Source organism: Solanum dulcamara, chromosome 3 (genome assembly GCF_947179165.1).
Source record: "Solanum dulcamara chromosome 3, daSolDulc1.2, whole genome shotgun sequence".
NCBI lineage: Eukaryota > Viridiplantae > Streptophyta > Magnoliopsida > Solanales > Solanaceae > Solanum > Solanum dulcamara.
This window is the reverse complement of record NC_077239.1, coordinates 80,237,146-80,255,251: the sequence shown is the minus strand read 5'-3', so window position 1 is coordinate 80,255,251 and position 18,106 is coordinate 80,237,146. Positions and strand designations below refer to the sequence as shown.

General features: G+C 33.8%; 3 protein-coding genes and 1 pseudogene across 3 annotated transcripts; 3 read left to right on the top strand and 1 right to left on the bottom strand.

Annotated features, from left to right (window-relative positions):
• Positions 1–1,218: 1,218 nt before the first annotated feature.
• On the top strand, positions 1,219–4,780 carry LOC129883249 (F-box/kelch-repeat protein At3g23880-like). The gene is made up of 2 exons (XM_055957873.1): positions 1,219–2,607; positions 4,402–4,780. Exon 1 carries the CDS (start codon positions 1,353–1,355, stop codon positions 2,559–2,561), a length of 1,209 nt encoding a protein of 402 aa, XP_055813848.1. The 5' UTR covers positions 1,219–1,352; the 3' UTR covers positions 2,562–2,607; positions 4,402–4,780.
• A 4,184-nt stretch (positions 4,781–8,964) lies between these two features.
• Positions 8,965–9,765, top strand: LOC129883729 (uncharacterized mitochondrial protein AtMg00810-like). The gene has a single exon (XM_055958337.1). It carries the CDS (start codon positions 8,965–8,967, stop codon positions 9,763–9,765), a length of 801 nt encoding a protein of 266 aa, XP_055814312.1.
• A 2,019-nt stretch (positions 9,766–11,784) lies between these two features.
• Positions 11,785–13,181, bottom strand: LOC129881903 (gibberellin 20 oxidase 1-like). The gene is made up of 3 exons (XM_055956018.1): positions 12,646–13,181; positions 12,148–12,469; positions 11,785–12,057 (listed from the first exon to the last, which is right to left on the bottom strand). Exons 1-3 carry the CDS (start codon positions 13,179–13,181, stop codon positions 11,785–11,787), a joined length of 1,131 nt encoding a protein of 376 aa, XP_055811993.1.
• A 1,746-nt stretch (positions 13,182–14,927) lies between these two features.
• LOC129883728 (NADPH-dependent oxidoreductase 2-alkenal reductase-like) lies at positions 14,928–17,599 on the top strand (annotated as a pseudogene).
• Positions 17,600–18,106: the final 507 nt, after the last annotated feature.

The window sequence follows — 18,106 nt, the reverse complement described above, 5'->3', positions numbered from 1 at the left end:
CTCATGATTTTCACCCACTTCATTGAGTGCAGTGGTGGATGGATTTTAGGATTTACATTTTCAACTAAAATTACAAATGTTTTCCAAGCTGAGTTACTTGCTCTCTTACATTCATTGACTATAGCTTTTCAGCATAATTTACAGCCCCATATCTACAAAGAACAGAACAGACTAGTTGTATCTATGTGAGAGCAAGAGAGGGTCATGGTTTATAAGTAAAATGAAAATAAAACTTAGTAAGAGTTGCGCGAATTGATTAGTTATGATGTGCGTTTTAGTCCATTTCATCCAGTCTATTTTGGCCCAAGTAACTCTTGAGCAAGTTTTGGAGTCGGCTCATTTTGACCTGTCTATTTTCAACTCAATCCGTTCATCTGACACCGACATGTGATGTAATACTGGGAAGTGATTTGTTGCTTCTTCATCAATTTCTTATTGTTATTTTGTTTTTATATTCCCCACCTTGTCTTTTAATTTTATTTTCATGTATGATTAATAACCAAACGATCGAATCAAAATCGATAACACCCAAACTAATAAATGTATTTAAAACTTTAAAAACTAGTTCAATTGATTTAGTTTTAATTTTAACCAATAATCAACTCAAATCGACTTGTGAACAACCCTACTCTCTTTTTCACTATATTAATCTCTCCATATTATTAATTAAGGGTAAGTAGATTGGTGGAAACTAATTGTTAATTGATATACTCCCTCCATCCTTTTTTAATTATCATGATAAGATTTTGATTAATCCTTAAAAAAATATTAATTAGGAGTGTTATTTGACTAATATATCCCTTATTAATTCTTTAATCTTTATTTATTTATGTACCTTTTAATTCTAGAATAATTAATATTAAGAACAAAATTGAAAAAAAGATAATTAATTCTTTCGATTGTTTAAATTGACAACTACTTTGGGACAAGTATTTTTAGTATACATGTTAACTAATATGGGACTGAGGGAATATTTTTTTAAATGATATTTTCTCTATCTCATTTTATGTGGCATTCTTTTCTTTTTTAGTTTGTCCCAAAATAAATATGACCTTATTATAATAAAAAATAATTAAATTCTTTTTTTTACCTTTAATGAAATAAATCTCAACCACACAAACATCTAAAAATTGTTTTAGATTATAAGTTTCAAAAATATTTTTTTAAAAGTCAAAAAATGCCACATGAAATGAGTATTATTGGAGGACTAAAATATTTTACTTTGGAGACAAAACAGTCTACAGTACAATTTGTGGGAAATTCACTGAAAAGTAAAACGTGTAGGAATAGGGATACCGAGAATCTTCCAAAATTGCAGAGCAAAACAATCAAACCATTTCTGCAACCCAAAAATGGAATCCGAAGAAGATGAAAAAAACCATCAAAACCCAAAACGGTGTAAACCCATTAATCATTCTCAATTTCCATCAACTTCGATGCAAGATTCAACCTTTACAATCCCTATTTTGCCAGAAGAATTGATCACTGAAATCCTCACAAGGGTTCCAGTGAAATCCCTTTTGCAGTTCAGGTGTGTTTCGAAGTCTTGGCTCGGTTTAATTTCTAGCTCTGATTTTATCAATACCCATCTCAGTTTATCTGCTAATAACAAGGAATACACTCACCATAGGCTTATGTTGAGTTTTGTTCAACCTGAATACAATCTTAAGGACTGTTCTCTTGGTTCTTTATTATATGGGTCTGTTACTGAGGCGTTTGATTTGGATTATCCTATGAAAAATCCTCATAAATCTGTTTGGATTGTGGGTTCTGTGAATGGGTTGATTTGTCTTGCTATTGAGGAGAATGATTTATTTTTGTGGAACCCGTCGATTAGGAAGTTCAAGAAATTGCCTGATTCTAGGCCTACGCTGAGGTGTGGTTACTATTTCATGTATGGTTTTGGATATGACGAGGTTTATGATGATTATAAGGTAGTGGGTATTTTCTGTATTTTTGGTTCTGGCGGTTCGTATGATGTTGAGGTGAAGATATATGGTCTAAAGAGCAATTCTTGGAGAAATGTTGATGATTTTCAGGGTGGGGTGTTATTGAATGATTCGGGTAAGTTTCTGAAGGGGAAGCTTCATTGGGCTACTACTGCTCGTCTTGGTGAGTATAATGCCTGGGATATCATTTCTATTGATTTGACGGATGAGAAATGGGGAAAGGTGGAGCAGCCCTGTTATGAAAAAGGAAATTTTGATTTTGTGTTGGGAGTGTTGGAAAACAATCTTTCCGTGCTTTGTAATTTTCACAAAACTCGGGCAGATGTGTGGGTTATGAAGGAGTATGGGGTTAAAGATTCTTGGGAAAAAATGTATACCATCAGATGTCCTAATGATCCTGGGAAGTATATGTTCTCTCCACCCCTTTGCATGTCCAAAAAAGGTGAAATTTTGCTCGTGTTTGGATCAATTTTCATGATATATAATCCGAATGATGATTCCATCAGATATCCGGAGGTGACTAACTTTGATGCCTGTCTTGAGGCGGAAATCTACACTGAAAGCCTAATTTCTCCCGTTTTACAAAATGAACCAATTCCACAGCAACAATGAAGGCTGCAGAAGCTCAGATGAATGACAATCCCATGACTTACGACACGTAAGAGCTCCGCTTAATACATTTTTCAGCATGTGTTGTCTATTTGTTTCTTTTTTCAACTATAGAATAAGATGTATCACATATGCAACATCTTTACAATAAATATTCTCTGTTATCTTGTTTTTTCTTTCTCCTTTTTGCATAGTTCCATGATACAACTTGTCACAAGAACTATTATTTGGTTATAGTTTTTAGTGTTACCTCTAAATAAATTGAATAGTACTTTGTTTTTCTATTCTTGAGAAGTTCTGTAAGGGGTTTTTTGCATCTAGACAAGACAAACTAAGCATAAAGATCATCAGGGACACGGAAATCATGGCAGGGGAATCTGTGTAACCCATGACAGGGTTACTTTTTTGATCCAGGGCCTACTTTTACTAGTCTTCTTTGGTGAAACTTAATAATGGAAGAAAAGCAAGTATGGGAATTATGGAATCGAGTTAAGTAAGACCTACTATCCAGTTTTGGTGTTCCTCTCTGCTGCTTATAGCTTACTGTTAATTTTCTTTTATTTTCCCGTTCTGTTACATATTTGTTCATTGTTTTTAGCATGACTTCTTCGACGATGTTTGCTTTACATACTTGATTTTTTTATATGCTTTACTTGAGCCGAAGGTCTATTGGAAACAACTTCTCTACCTTCACAAGGCAGGGGTAAGGCTGCGTACACCCACCTTTCCCAGACCCCACTTGTGGGATTACACTATGTTATTGTATTCTGTTATTTGGTCAATTAATGGCTGAATCTTCTTTCAGTTTGGTAAATAACATTGTTTTGAACAAAAAAGAGTTGGAAGGAGAAAGCAGTTGAGGAACCATATTTAGCTGGTATGGTCACTAGAGTAGATTGGAGGTGCCAATGAACAGGATAATGTAGAGAAATTTTGGATTTACAGCTTTGTTTAAGATGGTTCTGTCTTCTAAGTTACTAAAGTACAAATACTTTTCATCGTCATTATTTTGGAAAAGAAGTTTCCCTGCTATAAAGAGCTCTTTTATCTTTGTTCCTAAATAGAGTGGCTGATGTATATGCATCTGGACCTTTTACAGAATTCTTAGGTGCTATGGTTACGTATTACCAACTTAGAGATGCATAGCCTTTTTCGATGCATCATTTAAATGGAAACTCTTATTTTGTTATGTTATCAACTTTTACTTGTGACTGTGAAATCTGACCAAAGTTAATGTAGCCAAGCATGTAGAGACCAGGAAACATATATAATCCTCGTGGTAAAACAATTTCAAGAATTTGAAACATGGATTTAGTTATTGTTGTGGTTTTATTTCTTGATTTGCATCATCTGTGAGACACTAAACAAAGGTAAAAGGGGAGAAATGAGACGTAGCCAAGGTAACTTTAGCTGTACATTTTAGTGGAAATAATAAGAGGGAAAAATGTTAAAACGCCAAAAGGTTTGCATGTGGAAATTCTTGTGAGTTAGATTTGATGGAGCTAGGCAGGGCGTCTTTTGTGAAGTGCTCCAGCTCTGAATCAATTAACCCATTTTTTTGGCAGGTCAATATGTTGCATATGGATCAGTATGAGTATATTTTTTGACCCTTAGTTTTTATTTTCTTTTGGTATTTATAGACTACGTATACCATTTGTGCACCGCTTTCATGCAGCATGAGCTCGTCTTTTCTGCTCAAAAAGGCCAGCAGGTTGTGTTTAGTACATGGTAAATGTAAAATGTGCCGGTGCTCTTCATGTGTTGTTTTCTGGATAGCCCTTCTTTTACTTGTCATGAGTAGTCAATGAGGTTTTTTATTAACTCTTCTGTATTAAACTTTCAGGAAGTGAAAAAGCTATGTTAAGAACAACCTAACAACTAATCCACCACCTGTAACTGCGTGGAGCACAATGAAGAAACGCGGGCTTTCCCTTGTTTTTACCGTTCCTTTGTGATGTACTAATGTTATTACCATGTGCAGTGTATAGAGGAGGACTTGCCTATATCTGCTAATTGCATCACACATTGTTGGTAGTAGTTTTAAGTCAAGTTCGTCGCAACAAAATGTTGAACAAGCTTCTCCTTACCTTGAATGTCTGTTGTATGTAGACTAATGTGAGGTAGATGTTTATTACTATTTCTGTAATGATCCCTGATTTATGTCTTTTGAAATATCTTTCTATTGCACCATTAAGAGAATGTTTGTCTTGAGGCATAACTAATTTCGCTGGACAAAACTCTTTAGAGAATGAATGTTTTGAAGCATAACGTTTGCAGTTTTTAATTCGCAATGCAAAACTATTAGAGAACTTTTATCTTGAGGCATAACTTCTACTGCTGAATGTATGCCATATCACATATAACATATGGTATAAACTTGTATCAGTGAACTTATGCCCTGTACTTGTGTCTTGGGACATAACATGTGTTTCATTGCCTTGGACATAATTTCTTTCATTGAACTTATGTCATATGGGGTATGCCTAATGTCTGAAAATTTTGTTTTGCCTTGCAAATTATAAAAATTAAAGACAAACGATTTCTAAGAGGAAAAGATTAGAGACCAAATGTATGGGCATTTGTGCGAATGATTACTTACCCTCGATATTTACACTCAAGCAAATACTCCCTCCATTTCTATTTACTTGTTAAATATTTCTTAATTTGATTTTTCTTTTTACTTGTCAATTTTGACAATCAAGAAAGGACAATTTTTTTCTTTATATTATACCCTCAATTTATTAACATTAAGTTAATGTCTTTGAAAATGTAGTGAGTAAAGGGCAAAGGGCAGCCCGGTGCACTAAAGCTCCCGCTATGTGCAGGGTCCGGGGAAGGGCCCGACCACAAGGGTCTATTGTACGCAGCCTTACCTTGCATTTCTGCCAGAGGCTGTTTCCAAGACTTGAACCCGTGACCTCCTTCTATCAATTAATAGGGATAAAATAGTAAACTCACTATATAAATAATTATTTTTTAATAGGCATGTCAAATCAAAATTTGATAAGTAAAAGAAAACGGAAGGAGTATGTGAAATATTTAAAAACTTTTGTGTGAAGAATTTTAGCTAAAATAATGATTTTAGAGGTCTCGAGTTCAAAATCTAAGTGTGGAATTTTTTTTAATAGGGAGCAGTTCCCCCAATTCGGTATTGAATTTCAATACTAGTACTTGACACCGGATGGGAAACCAATATATATACATAAATATAACTCGTGACTTAACCAAAAGTAGTCTTTTGCAAAAGACATTGCTCAAACTCCAGAGTCCAATGGAGGAACCATCAAACTTTTGTACCCAAGAATCTTAAGGCTCACTATCAAACCATTGGAGCTCAATCTTTACCCAAGGGAATGTCAAGTAAATCAATTGTTTATCAGTGTTAGTTGTCTGGTAAACAATACTCTGAATACAGAGTTGTTTATTTCCATACACATCTTTCCATATGCTCCTGCAAATAACCATAGGATTAGGGGTCTCAAATGAGTTGAATTTAGACGGATTAAAATAGGCTAAATTAATAAAATGAGCGGGTCAAAATGAATTAAAAAGCTAGTCATAATATAACTCGTTCAGTTCTTTTTAAGTTCTAATGTTCTTGTTTGTTCTTTAATAGTAGTTTTTTAAAGTACCTAATGCCTAATAGAAGTCCCCCCCCCCCGCCCCCCCAATACTATGGCTATATATATATATATATAACAAAAGCAAATTGTCTTTTTGAATTTTTTTTAATAAAGTTACTCGTGGATCAATGTAAACTATATATCAATCTAATTTTTAGATGGGCTAAATTGAGAAGTCATATTTCATGGACTAATTTTGTATAGTACCAAAGTTTAGAGTATCCCTATAGATATCATTCATAGCTCCACTGTTCCCCGTGCATTGATCATCATGCTCAAGTTAGAAATTTAATAACTTGCTCCACTTAATCTTCAAAAAAAAATCATAATATTCACTACTAAAAACAATTGTTTTTTCCACTGCAAATTAATGAAATAATTGTGTTATAAAACATGATTTTTCTATTCATTTTCTACCGAACCAACTCATTGGGAAAACTTATGATAGGAAACAGATTTTCATTGAATACAAGCAAATTTCCTAATTTTTCCATCGGAAAACACTACTATTTTTTCTTTTTCATTGATTCAATCTAAATATCTGTTGAAATAATCACAGAACATTTTTCAAGAAGAAAATTCTGATTTTTTTGGAAGTGATTGAAACTAGTTCTCCTTCAAAATGGAGTTTGAACTATAATAAAAGTTCATAGTCTATGAACTATTAATATTCTCGACTTTCAATTATTCTTGCTGAAAAACCAACAAACAATAAGAAAACAGACAAAACTCCTCAAGGTCCGACTCATGTTCCTCGGATCGGAGCTGCAGTTCGGTCACGGGTTTCGCAGAGCTCAATAATTAAGCTGCACTTTTTAGAATTCAAAATTCTTAAACTCAAAATTCTAAATCATGTACCTGGCCGAAATAGAGGCAAATGACTCATTCTAGATCAAGGTCGAGATTATAAGGATCATGACAGTCCTTGATCCAACGGGGGATTAGCTGAGACGAGGAGCTCGAGCCCTCGAAAATCCGTATACCGCCACGAGAGAGCATTCGTTGGATAAACTCCATATCCTTCTTTCAGATTTCGAATCGAGGGGAGTCAATTCCCAGTCCTTCTCTCAATTCAAAGGGAAGGTACAAAGAAGGAAACAAAATCAAAGAGAGTATTTTTGCCATGATTTCTCCACTTCCGTTATTTCCTTCCTCATAGCCAGTCATTTATGCTCTTCATTCCCTCTTGATGACTCCCATTCCCTCGCAGGTAAATTAAACTTTTATGCTCAACTAATTAATATTTTGTTACAGTCTCTTATACTTCGATTACGACATTATTTTGTTGTTAGTTATCGTTCTTTTTTTTAGAATGCTTTGTATAGTATTTTTGTCATGATTTGTTCAGGTCTGTTATTTCTTTTTTTGATTTGCTTTGATAGGCTTTTTTTTTTAGCCAAGAGTCTATCGGGAACAACCTTTCTACCTCCTAATGGATCTGTAACTCGTAAGGTCTGAGTACACTCTATCCTCCCTAGACGCCACTAGTGGATTATTATTGTTATTGTTGCTTAATTAATTAATGTCTCAATTTGTGTCTAAGGTGTCGTTTGGACATGCGATTTCAAATCTTTTTGAATAAAACTTCAACTAGTACTAATATAAATTTAGCACAATTGTTTTTGCTGTTCGCTAGGAATCTGATTTTCACCCTTTTTTGTGAAAAGAAATAATCTTTTCTCTAATTTTGGTCAATTTATAGGTAGTGTTAATGAGAGCAGTACAAGGAACAGGTACGGTACTTAGCTAATTTTTCTGTTATTTTACTGGATTTTTTGTTCTTGTAATGTTATAATTGTTTTTACTAAAGTTAAGAAACGTGAGAGTCCTGTCGGGATAACATGTTTCGGAACTATAGTGTTATTTTTTTCTGAATTGAAGGTGGGACAACAATCTTGAAATAACTAATTTGGAGATAACTTCTTTCCAACAAAACGAGTCCATTTGTCTTTATGATTTATTATGACTACTCTCTCGGAACGTGCGTTGCACATTTATCCCGTATCATTGTTATATAAATTCTTTATATTTAAAATTGTGTGATAAAATAGAAAATACTTAAATCACAATATTAATTTTGCCAATTACATTTTTATTTATTAAATAAAATTCATAAGAACGGATAGTGCATTTACCATCAAACAAGAAACATGTGAAGTTAATTAAGATGATATAGTCTCTTAATTGTGTGTGTTTTTTATGATCTAATATAATTGGAAATATTTTTTTGTACTCATGTTTGGAGAAAAAAATCACGTTGTCTATTTTTATTTTAATGAGAAACAGAGCTTGAAAAATTTGTATTATTTAACTTAATAATACATAAAGATACACTTAAAAAGTTCATAAACTTAAAAGGCAAATTACATCCTAAATATAAAAGTGATAAAAGAAGAATGATACCTTTGACTTCATATATACATATTATTCCAAAAGCTCATAACAATAGCTAAAAGATCAAAATACCACACTGACTTAATCAGAATTGCAAAAGAAATTATAAAAGACACTAATCTTCTAATGGAAAAAAATAAAGATATCTATGTGAGGAACTAAGAATATCTAATGTTAGAATATATTATCATATATTCGGGTGGCCCAAACGGTCATGCCATAAGGAGGGCATTGATTGTGGTGAGACATTTAGCCCGGTAGTCAAACTGGCTACTATTCATACCATCCTCAGCTTGGCTCTCTCCAAATCATGACCTATTCACCAACTTGTTGTCAAAAATGCATTCCTACATGGTGCACTTAAAGAGACCGTTTACATGCATCAACCTATGGGGTTCCGGGATCCTGATCATCCTACTCATGTGTGCTTACTGAAGAAATCTCTATATGGCCTCAAACAAGCTCCGCGAGCTTGGTATAAGAGGTTTGCTGACTATGTCTCCACTCTTGGGTTTTCTCATAGTATTTCTAATCACTCTCTCTTCATTTATCGTCAAGGTACTCACATGGCTTATATATTATTATATGTGGATGACATTATTTTAGCTGCTTCTTCTGATGATCTTCGACAGTCCATAATTTCCCTTCTTAGCTCGGAATTTGCTATGAAGGACTTGGGCCCTTTGAGTTATTTCTTGGGTATTGCAGTTACTCCTCATGCAGGTGGCCTATTCTTATCACAAAAGAAGTATGCATCAGAAATCGTTGACAGAGCTGCCATGTCATCCTGTAGGCCATCTCCTACTCCGGTTGATACTAAACCGAAGCTGAGTGCTACTTCTCGCACATCTTATGCAGATCCTACTCTCTATCGGAGCCTTGCAGGGGCTCTTCAATATCTCACCTTCACACAGCCCGACATCACATATGCGGTGCAACAAATATGTTTATTCATGCATGACCCGAAAGATGAACACATGCTTGCTCTCAAGCGCATTGTGCGCTATATTCAGGGTACCCTGGATTATGGTCTTCATTTATATCCATCCTTTACATCCACTCTCATTTCCTATACAGATGCGGATTGGGGTGGATGTCCGGATACCCGCAGATCGACATCAGGATATTGTGTGTTTCTAGGTGATAACTTGATCTCGTGGTCCGCTAAACGGCAACCTACTTTGTCTTGATCTAGTGCTGAGGCGGAATATCGAGGGGTTGCTAATGTGGTTTCTGAGTCGTGTTGGTTACGTAATCTTCTTTTGGAACTTCATTGTCCCATTAAGAAGGCTACATTGGTGTATTGTGATAATGTTAGTGCTATATATCTTGCTGGTAATCCTGTTCAACATCAACGCACTAAACATATCGAGATGGATATTCACTTTGTTCGTGAAAAGGTTGCTCGAGGCCAGGTTTGTACTTTACATGTACCATCTCGTTATCAGATTGCTGATATCTTTACCAAGGGTCTTCCTTTGATTCTATTTGAAGATTTTCAGGACAGTCTTAGTGTTCGGGAGCCTCCCGCTACGACTGCGGGGGGAGGGGGGGGGGTGTTAGAATATATGATAATATATTTTGATTTTGTATAGTTATTATATTTGGTAGGTGTATATTTAGCGATATAATTAGCCCTTAATTAGAGCTAATCAGTTTGGATCCTTAGTCTAACTTTAGGCTTGTAATCTTGTATATAAGCTAATTATGCTTAAGGAATAAGACAGGCAGAATACTTCTTTCATCTAAGAAAGTCTTCAAGTTCTTCTCCCCCCTGTATTCTATTTACTCCTTTTTTTTCTTTCTTCTTTTGTCATTTTTTCCTGTCGTACATGTGATGATTTCTTTAATCTATCCTCTTCCCTAGTTGAACTGCAATTTCTTTCATTCTCTAATGATAATAATTCAGTTCTTAAATAGTAGTGAAAATGTCTGTTCAAATTCAATTTTCAATTCTAAATCTGGTACGTAATTAGTAATCTTTGAATAGATGGAAAGATGAAAAATATAAATCATAATTAGTCCTAAGTAAGACAATTAATATTGCTTTTAATAAGGAACTATTTACTGTTCTCTGAACTTGGAATCTACTCATCTAGTCTAGTTTTAGTAGATAGGAAGATGGAGCATTAAAATAGGAATGCAGGTAAACTTACAAATAGGGCTGTTAAACTTCTTGTTTAATCACCCTAAAGTGTGTAATTAAGTCTTGAAATAATTAAAATTTTACTATTAAGCCTTGAGGTAATTTCAATTTTACCATTTATTAGTTTATTAATTAGATGTTTGATTTAGTGTAGGGATAAAATGGTAATCCAACTTTTTATTTTGGAGCTTCCCACTTTTAATAATATATGATTGGATAAAAGAAAAATCTCTAGTTGTGGCATATCAATTAACACGCACCCATGAAAATTTTTGAAGAGTCCGAGCAAAGCTAGTCCGGATAAAAACTTAACATGTTTGTTCAAGTATAGTCCCAAGATGAAATTAGTCAGTATGGTTGTTCCCACATTGCTTTGTCCGAGTTTTCTTTGAGTGTCTCGACTTTTTCATTTTCTGCAACTCGAATTTCCTTATCAAATTCAATATTTGCATCCCACTAATTCTTTCACCTCCAACATATTCTTTCTTTAGATAAGCACCAAAAGAAGGGAGAAACATAATTCTAGTAAAAATAGTTGTTGAAACAACAACAAACGGAGTTGCTTACACATTAGATTTCGTGGTTTTCTGCTCCTTGTGACTCTTTATTTGGGCTATGCATGGTGGGATTATTTGACAGCGAATTAATTTCATAATCCTCTTCCATAGCTTGCCAAAGATCAAGGGCTTCCAAGTAAGTTTTCATTCTCATAGACCACAATTATTAACAAGAGGAGCCATTCGTGAAAAAACATTTTTATAATCCCTCTCATCACTCACAGATCCCTCAAGAAAAATTGCTCTAGATTCCAACTGTTAGTTTTTTCAAAGAAAAGAAAGGCAGGAAAATAACAATGGAAGAAAAGTTGCACTGGAGTATTTCAGCTGAAAATATTTCAGCTTCCATCAACTGCATAACAAACAATAGAAATCAACTCGAAATACTAGGTCTAACTTAATAAAATTACTGCAGTAAAAAAAACTTTTAAAGTTCTAAAGCAAAGATTCAACATATATAAAGAAAACTCCAAGGTCTTCAATCTTGAATCTCATATGTATAGCTCTTAAGCTTGTGCATTATTGTGTTGTTGAAGCCAATTTGAGAAAGTTTGAAGAGTGTTGTTATCAGCTCTGTAATGCTTCTGAGTAAACTCAAGGAGGGTAGGCCATGTGAAGTCGGGATACATTCGAGGGTTGTTGGAGTCCACCAATTCAGTTGGTGGCTTCACCACCTTATCTTTGTTTGGACAAACAAAGAAAGCAAGTGATTTCCTAGGAGTCTTGTTGTTAACCACTGCTCTGTGCAAGCAACTTTTGAATATTCCATTTGATAGCGCCTGCAAATATGTCATAACCAAATATGTATAACATCGTGTTCATGTTGTACGTCCTAAGCACTCATGATGTATATATATATCATTGCTTACCATAAATGTGTCGCCTATGTTAACTACAAAAGCATTGAAATTTGGAGTGACGGAGTGCCATTTGTTGTCCACAAAAACTTCCAGTCCGCTAACACAATCTTGATGGAGAATGGTTATTGATGTTGGATCATAATGAGGCCCTGTTCCTAAGGTGAGCTCTGGTTTCTGGCATGGCGGATAGTAGTTGAGTCTCATTATGGATTCATTGTCTTCGAAAAAGTCTTTGAAGTGGCTCTTCTGTACGCCTAGGCTCATCCCTAAGAGTTCCATGATCCTAAGAGAAAGTGTGCTCATGGAATTGCAATATTCTTGATAAAATTTCCTGTTTAATTAAAGGGGGAAAAGGCTAATTCATTTACATAATCGAAAAAAATAGAAAAATCTGTTTCAATTTGTTTGTCTGATTTTGATTTGACTTGAAATTTAAGAAAGTAAAGAAAGCAAAGTAACACAAACAAATTGAAATAGATGAATACTAAGGTAGTCAATTGTCGTTACCCAAGATCGTTAAAACTTTCACCCAATGTCCTTTGGAAATACTCTTCAACTATGTGAGATGAGTCTTCTTTAGCAGAGAATCGAAAAGAGAGTGTCTCTTTCCAAGGCAACTTTGATGAAAACCTTTCAGTAAAGCTGCTGGCATAGCCATAATCCTCACCAATTTTCCTCTGAGCATTTTGCTTTACAGAGAGAGGCAATTCAAAGAATGTGTCCATGTAACGATGGGCATTGGAGATGAGATTAGCATCAATTCCGTGATTCACAACAAGAAAGAAACCGTGACTCCTGCACGCTTCACCAACAAGCCTAGATGCTTGTTGGACCGCGGCAGGGTCACCAGAAAAGAAACCCTTCAAGTCGATAAGGGGAATGGGAAGTTCTTGTGCTACAGCACAAGACTTCTCGTCGTCAGGCCAGATGAATTGTGTGGGAATGTTGAACTCATGTTTCATGTGGGATGCATCAAAAATCAATGGCTTTTTCTTATCTAGCATAGGTGATTTTCCATTTGTGATTATACTATCAATGGTCATTGCATACAAGGGTTTTGTTTTTTTCTCTCTTGTTCAATGAATCACAAGAGATGAAAGGAAGTAGGAGTAGTTAATTGTGAGGAGCCAAAGTGAAGGATTATATAGGGCTTAGTGATGCATAAAATTTGGGTAGAAGTCCAATGTTGTTTGTCTTTTCTACTGGTGATGGAAATTTGTCATAAATTTTGAATCAGATTTTAAAAAAAAGAAATATTTACTTTAAAGATATGTTTGACCATTGATTTTAAATCAGATTCTGAAAATTTGTCTTCAAAAAATATTTCAAGTACCAAAAACGGTCCGAACATTTTGCTAAGAAGGGCTTAATAATGCTTAAAATTGGGATATGGGTCCATATGTTTATCTTTTCTACCGTTGACCGAAGAACTTCAATATATTTTGAATTAGATTTTGAAAAAATGTTTTTAAAGATCTGTTTGACCATAGACTTTGAATATTTTTCTTCTAAAAAAATTTCAAGTATCAAAAAGGGTCCAAAAATTTGTTGAGAAGGGCTTAATAATGCTTAAAATTGGGGTATAGGTCTGTTAGAGAATGTACGTAGACATATATACTCATAGTATTCATAGCATAATCATAGGTATATATATTTAGTGTTTTTTTTAATTTTGTTTCGTTAGATAGATTTACTTGTACACCAACAAATAGCTCTTAATCTTCGAATAATACTACAAGAAAAAAAAATTCATTGACTATGTATGTTATATGGTATCAGAGTCAGGTTTATCCCCATTTGAGCTTCTGGTCCACACTCTAGTTGGCTCGAATGTGAAGGGGTGTTAGAGTGGGTTAAGTCCCACATTGGTTGGACAATGGATTGTTGTCTGTTTATATGAACTTGATCAATCCTTCGTCATTAGCTAGCTTTTGGGTTAAGTTAGGCCAAATACCATATCTTTACACTCACATTAGTTGATGAGGATCAGCAGGTATATTTGATATTCAAGCAAACTGTTCAAAGAATCTTACACCCTCCAGTGCCAAAATATATGATGCACTTTCCTTTTGGTTTGTCCCAAGAGATATGATCCTTTTTGGTTTGTCCCAAGAGGAATGATACCTTCTATATTAAAACAATTTAACTTTAAATTTTTTATTTTATTTTTTATGAAATGATTTATGTAAAAATTACGCGACTAAGCAAATACATACTACCTAATTATTTAACATAGCTATAGTTTGAATAATTTACTCCTCGCCACTAACCTTTAATCGTATTTACGTGGGCCACATTTGGTTTTTGTATAATTCCATTTCCACACTTATACAAAGTTATACTTTCTCTCTCTATAATCTTTTTACTTATTTTTCTCCTTAATTAACTCATTCATAATAAAATTTTAAAATTTTAAAAAATTCTTCTTTCCCTCTCAAACGTGGAACCAAGATTTCTTGGCAACTTCTGGCGGTTTCAATTTTTTAAAATTATTTTTCTTATTGTGGTTTCAATCTTCTTCTTCTTTTTTTTTGTATTTGTATTTTGTATATCATCCTGATTTCTTTTGGTTTTTCAGTTTTCTCCTTAGATACAATCAAAGTCGTGGATGAATAAACTCCTTCAAAAGAATCACTTGAGGTATACAAACGTATCCAAAAAAATTGGATGTTTTTTCATCTTTTTCTTTGGGTCTAACTCAAGATTTTCAAGAAATTGCAGGATCTCTTGTTAAATCTTGAATTAATCAACTAGAAATTAGATCAGAACACCGAAACGATCCAGTGAAGATGCAAGCGAAGATGCAACAACTGATGCATATTTTTAATTTCAAAGATAAGAACAAAAAGTTGGATATTGAGGTAAATTGTATAAATTAATTTGTATAACTTTTGAAAGTTCAGATTGTTATGTTTGTATAACTTCAAACGAATTTTGGAGATTTACGGCCAATTTAGATCTACAGTTGTACTCATATTTTTATAATTTCGAAATTGTATATTGCTACCTTGATGTATATTTATTTGTATATTTCGATACTTATTTGAATATTTTAAATCCAATACTCAGTTCAAAAAATTGTATACGTATTTGTATATTTTGATTAGGGGTGTACATGGACCGGATTGATTCGGATTTTTTACAAACCAAACCAAATCATTTGTGTCTGGTTATTAAATCTATAAACCAAATCAAACCAATAAAAGTCGGGTTTTTTTATATCAATTTTTCTCGGGTTTTTCGGGTTTCTCGGATTTTTTGGGTTTTTTCGAGTTTCTCGGATTTTTCATAGTATCTAATAAAAAGCACAGAGAAATGCTTCTTAAAAAGAGTTATAGTACAAAATATCATCATATAAGATGAAGGCAGAACACTGTTTGAAGTTTTAACTTTATAATATAACTTTATAAGATGGTTTTTTTTTTGTATATTATTTAGATGGACTTCTCAAGTCCAAATCTAAATGTAAGAAATAAAAAAAATATGAAAATTTTTTAAAAAATATTTATAAATTACATTTTAATAAATATTTTCATGTATAACATAATTTAAAAATAGTATATCTATAATCGGGTTGGTTTGGGTTCGGTTTGACTTTTTTTAGTTAAAACCAAACCAACCCTATAATGGTCGGGTTTTTTTTTCAAACACCAAACCAAGTCAAACCAAATCACTAGTCGGTTTTTTTTTCCGGTTTGGTTCGGTTTGTCGGTTTGGTGCGGTTTATCGGTTTGCCCTGTACAGCCCTAATTTTGATACATATACCTTCCGACTCATATCCAAAATGTATACTTATTTGTATATTTCAATACTTATTTGTATATTTTGATTCCAATACTCAATCCAACAAATTATATACTTATTTGTATATTTCGATACATATACAAATTTTATAATCTTCTGACTCATATCCAGAAAGTCTACTGACAGAATTATACTTATACAGAATAATCTACCAATAGAATTATATGTCCGGAAATAGCTCATTTATATAAATATACGTATCACTTTTTATTTAGTAAGTCATTTTTTGACATATTTATTTAGCAAGTTAAATTTATTTTTCTTTGTTTGGTAAAAGTCATATTTGGTAAGAAATTATAATGAGATACAATCCCGTGATTTATGGGATTGTTTTTCCTTTTCACAAGTGAAATTACCGCTCATTTTCCTCAAAAAAAATTGAAAGTCAAATTGTATAAATTATTAAATGCACGTGAAATATACAAATGTATAATTTCAAAAATGAAAGATTTTGAAACTTGTGGTCTAAACCAATCCTTATATATTTGTATGGTTGTGAATCATTTTATTAATGAAAATTTTTAAGTTAAATTGTTTCTAATTATAGTAAGATAACATTCTTTTTGAGAGAGACTAAAAAGAAAAGGGTGCGACATAAAATGGGACAGAGGGAGTATATATATTCTGTCTTTGGATGAACAAGTATATATAGCAATAAAAACCAACATAAATGGTGCACCAGAATAGTCACACTTTGAGATAAAAGTCGAAAACGTCTCACTTATAGTTGAGTCAGAGTCTAAGGAAGTTGTTGTCAAGAACCTGTTTGTATCAATTGATCCTTATCAGATAAACCGAATGAAGAGCCAAAGTTCGTCACATTCAGCTATAAGTTTTGCAACTGCCATTACTCCTTGTGAGTCCTTTGACACTTGTGGTGTAGGAAGAGTGTTGGTTTCTCATCGACCCAATTTCAAGAAAGATGACTTGGTAGCAGGGCTACTTACCTGGGGAGAGTACACTATAGTAAAGGAAGGTTCCCTGTTGAATAAGTTGGATCCTAATCTGGATTTTCCTTTGTCTTACCATGTCGGAGTTTTTGGATTCAGTGGACTTGCTGCCTATGCTGGATTCTTCGAATTGTGTAAGCCGAAGCCAGGGGAGAAAGTCTTCGTGTCTGCTGCTTCAGGTTCAATAGGACATTTAGTAGGACAGTATGCTAAATTACTTGGATGCTATGTTGTTGGCTCTGCTGGTAGACAAGAAAAGGTAATATTACTCAAGGAGACACTTGGATTCGACGATGCATTCAATTATAAACAAGAAACTGACAATAAATCGGCTATTAAAAGATGTTTCCCTCAGGGGATTGATGTCTACTTTGACAACGTGGGTGGCAGGATGGTAGAAGCAATAGTGGAAAACATGAACTTATTCGGCAGAGTGGCCATGTGCGGGGTTATTTCTGAGCACACGAGCTGCTCCGGAGATGTTGGATATAGTCTACAAGAGGATTACCATCCAAGGATTCCTAGCAGATGATCACATGAATGTGTATGCAGATTTCCTGTCGAAAACAGTTGAGTACCTCCAAGCTGGAAAACTTAAGGCCATTGAAGATATCTCACAAGATGTTGAAAACATTCCCTCTGCTCGTATTGGACTCTTCAATAGTGATAATATAGGCAAAAAGATTGTCAAATTTGCAGATGAGTAAAAAAAAAAAAAGATTCACGATTGTATGAACTAAAAGTCAAGAACGAACTTGCGTTATTTTAGCGAGCAATATCTTATCTGTGCTTCTTTCAAGTTGCAATTCATTTAAAAATTCATCTTCTGCATCAAACTAATTTGATCTTTTGCAAACTCAGATTCTTGTTAGTTTTCCTTTTCATGAATCATATACTAAAACTAACTTCGTCACCTTTATAGTCCACCAACTATGTCTCTATCCCAAATTTAGTTGAGTCGACCGTATGAATCCTTTATCAACTAACCAAAGTGGAAAAATGCATCTTTAGCTACTACTTCAAGACCACTACAAGGTAAAGCAATATCTTCAGTATCCCATCAACGTAGAGACCAATTATTATACCAAAATGGATCTCGTACTGAAATAGCAGCAAAGTAAAGTGACGATTAATGTACATGAGTTAGTTCCAATAGAGTATCAAGATAGAAAACACTAATGTACTAGCATCATAATAGAAACAAAGTTTAAGAA

Coding starts and splice junctions, on each gene's coding strand:
- LOC129881903 (XM_055956018.1), bottom strand. CDS start 13,181: ATGACCATTGATAGTATAATCACAAATGGAAAATCACCTATGCTAGAT. Junction 12,470..12,645: donor GAAAGTTTTAACGATCTTGG/GTAACGACAATT, acceptor TTAATTAAACAG/GAAATTTTATCAAGAATATT. Junction 12,058..12,147: donor ACATAGGCGACACATTTATG/GTAAGCAATGAT, acceptor ACATATTTGCAG/GCGCTATCAAATGGAATATT.
- LOC129883729 (XM_055958337.1), top strand. CDS start 8,965: ATGGGGTTCCGGGATCCTGATCATCCTACTCATGTGTGCTTACTGAAG.
- LOC129883249 (XM_055957873.1), top strand. CDS start 1,353: ATGGAATCCGAAGAAGATGAAAAAAACCATCAAAACCCAAAACGGTGT.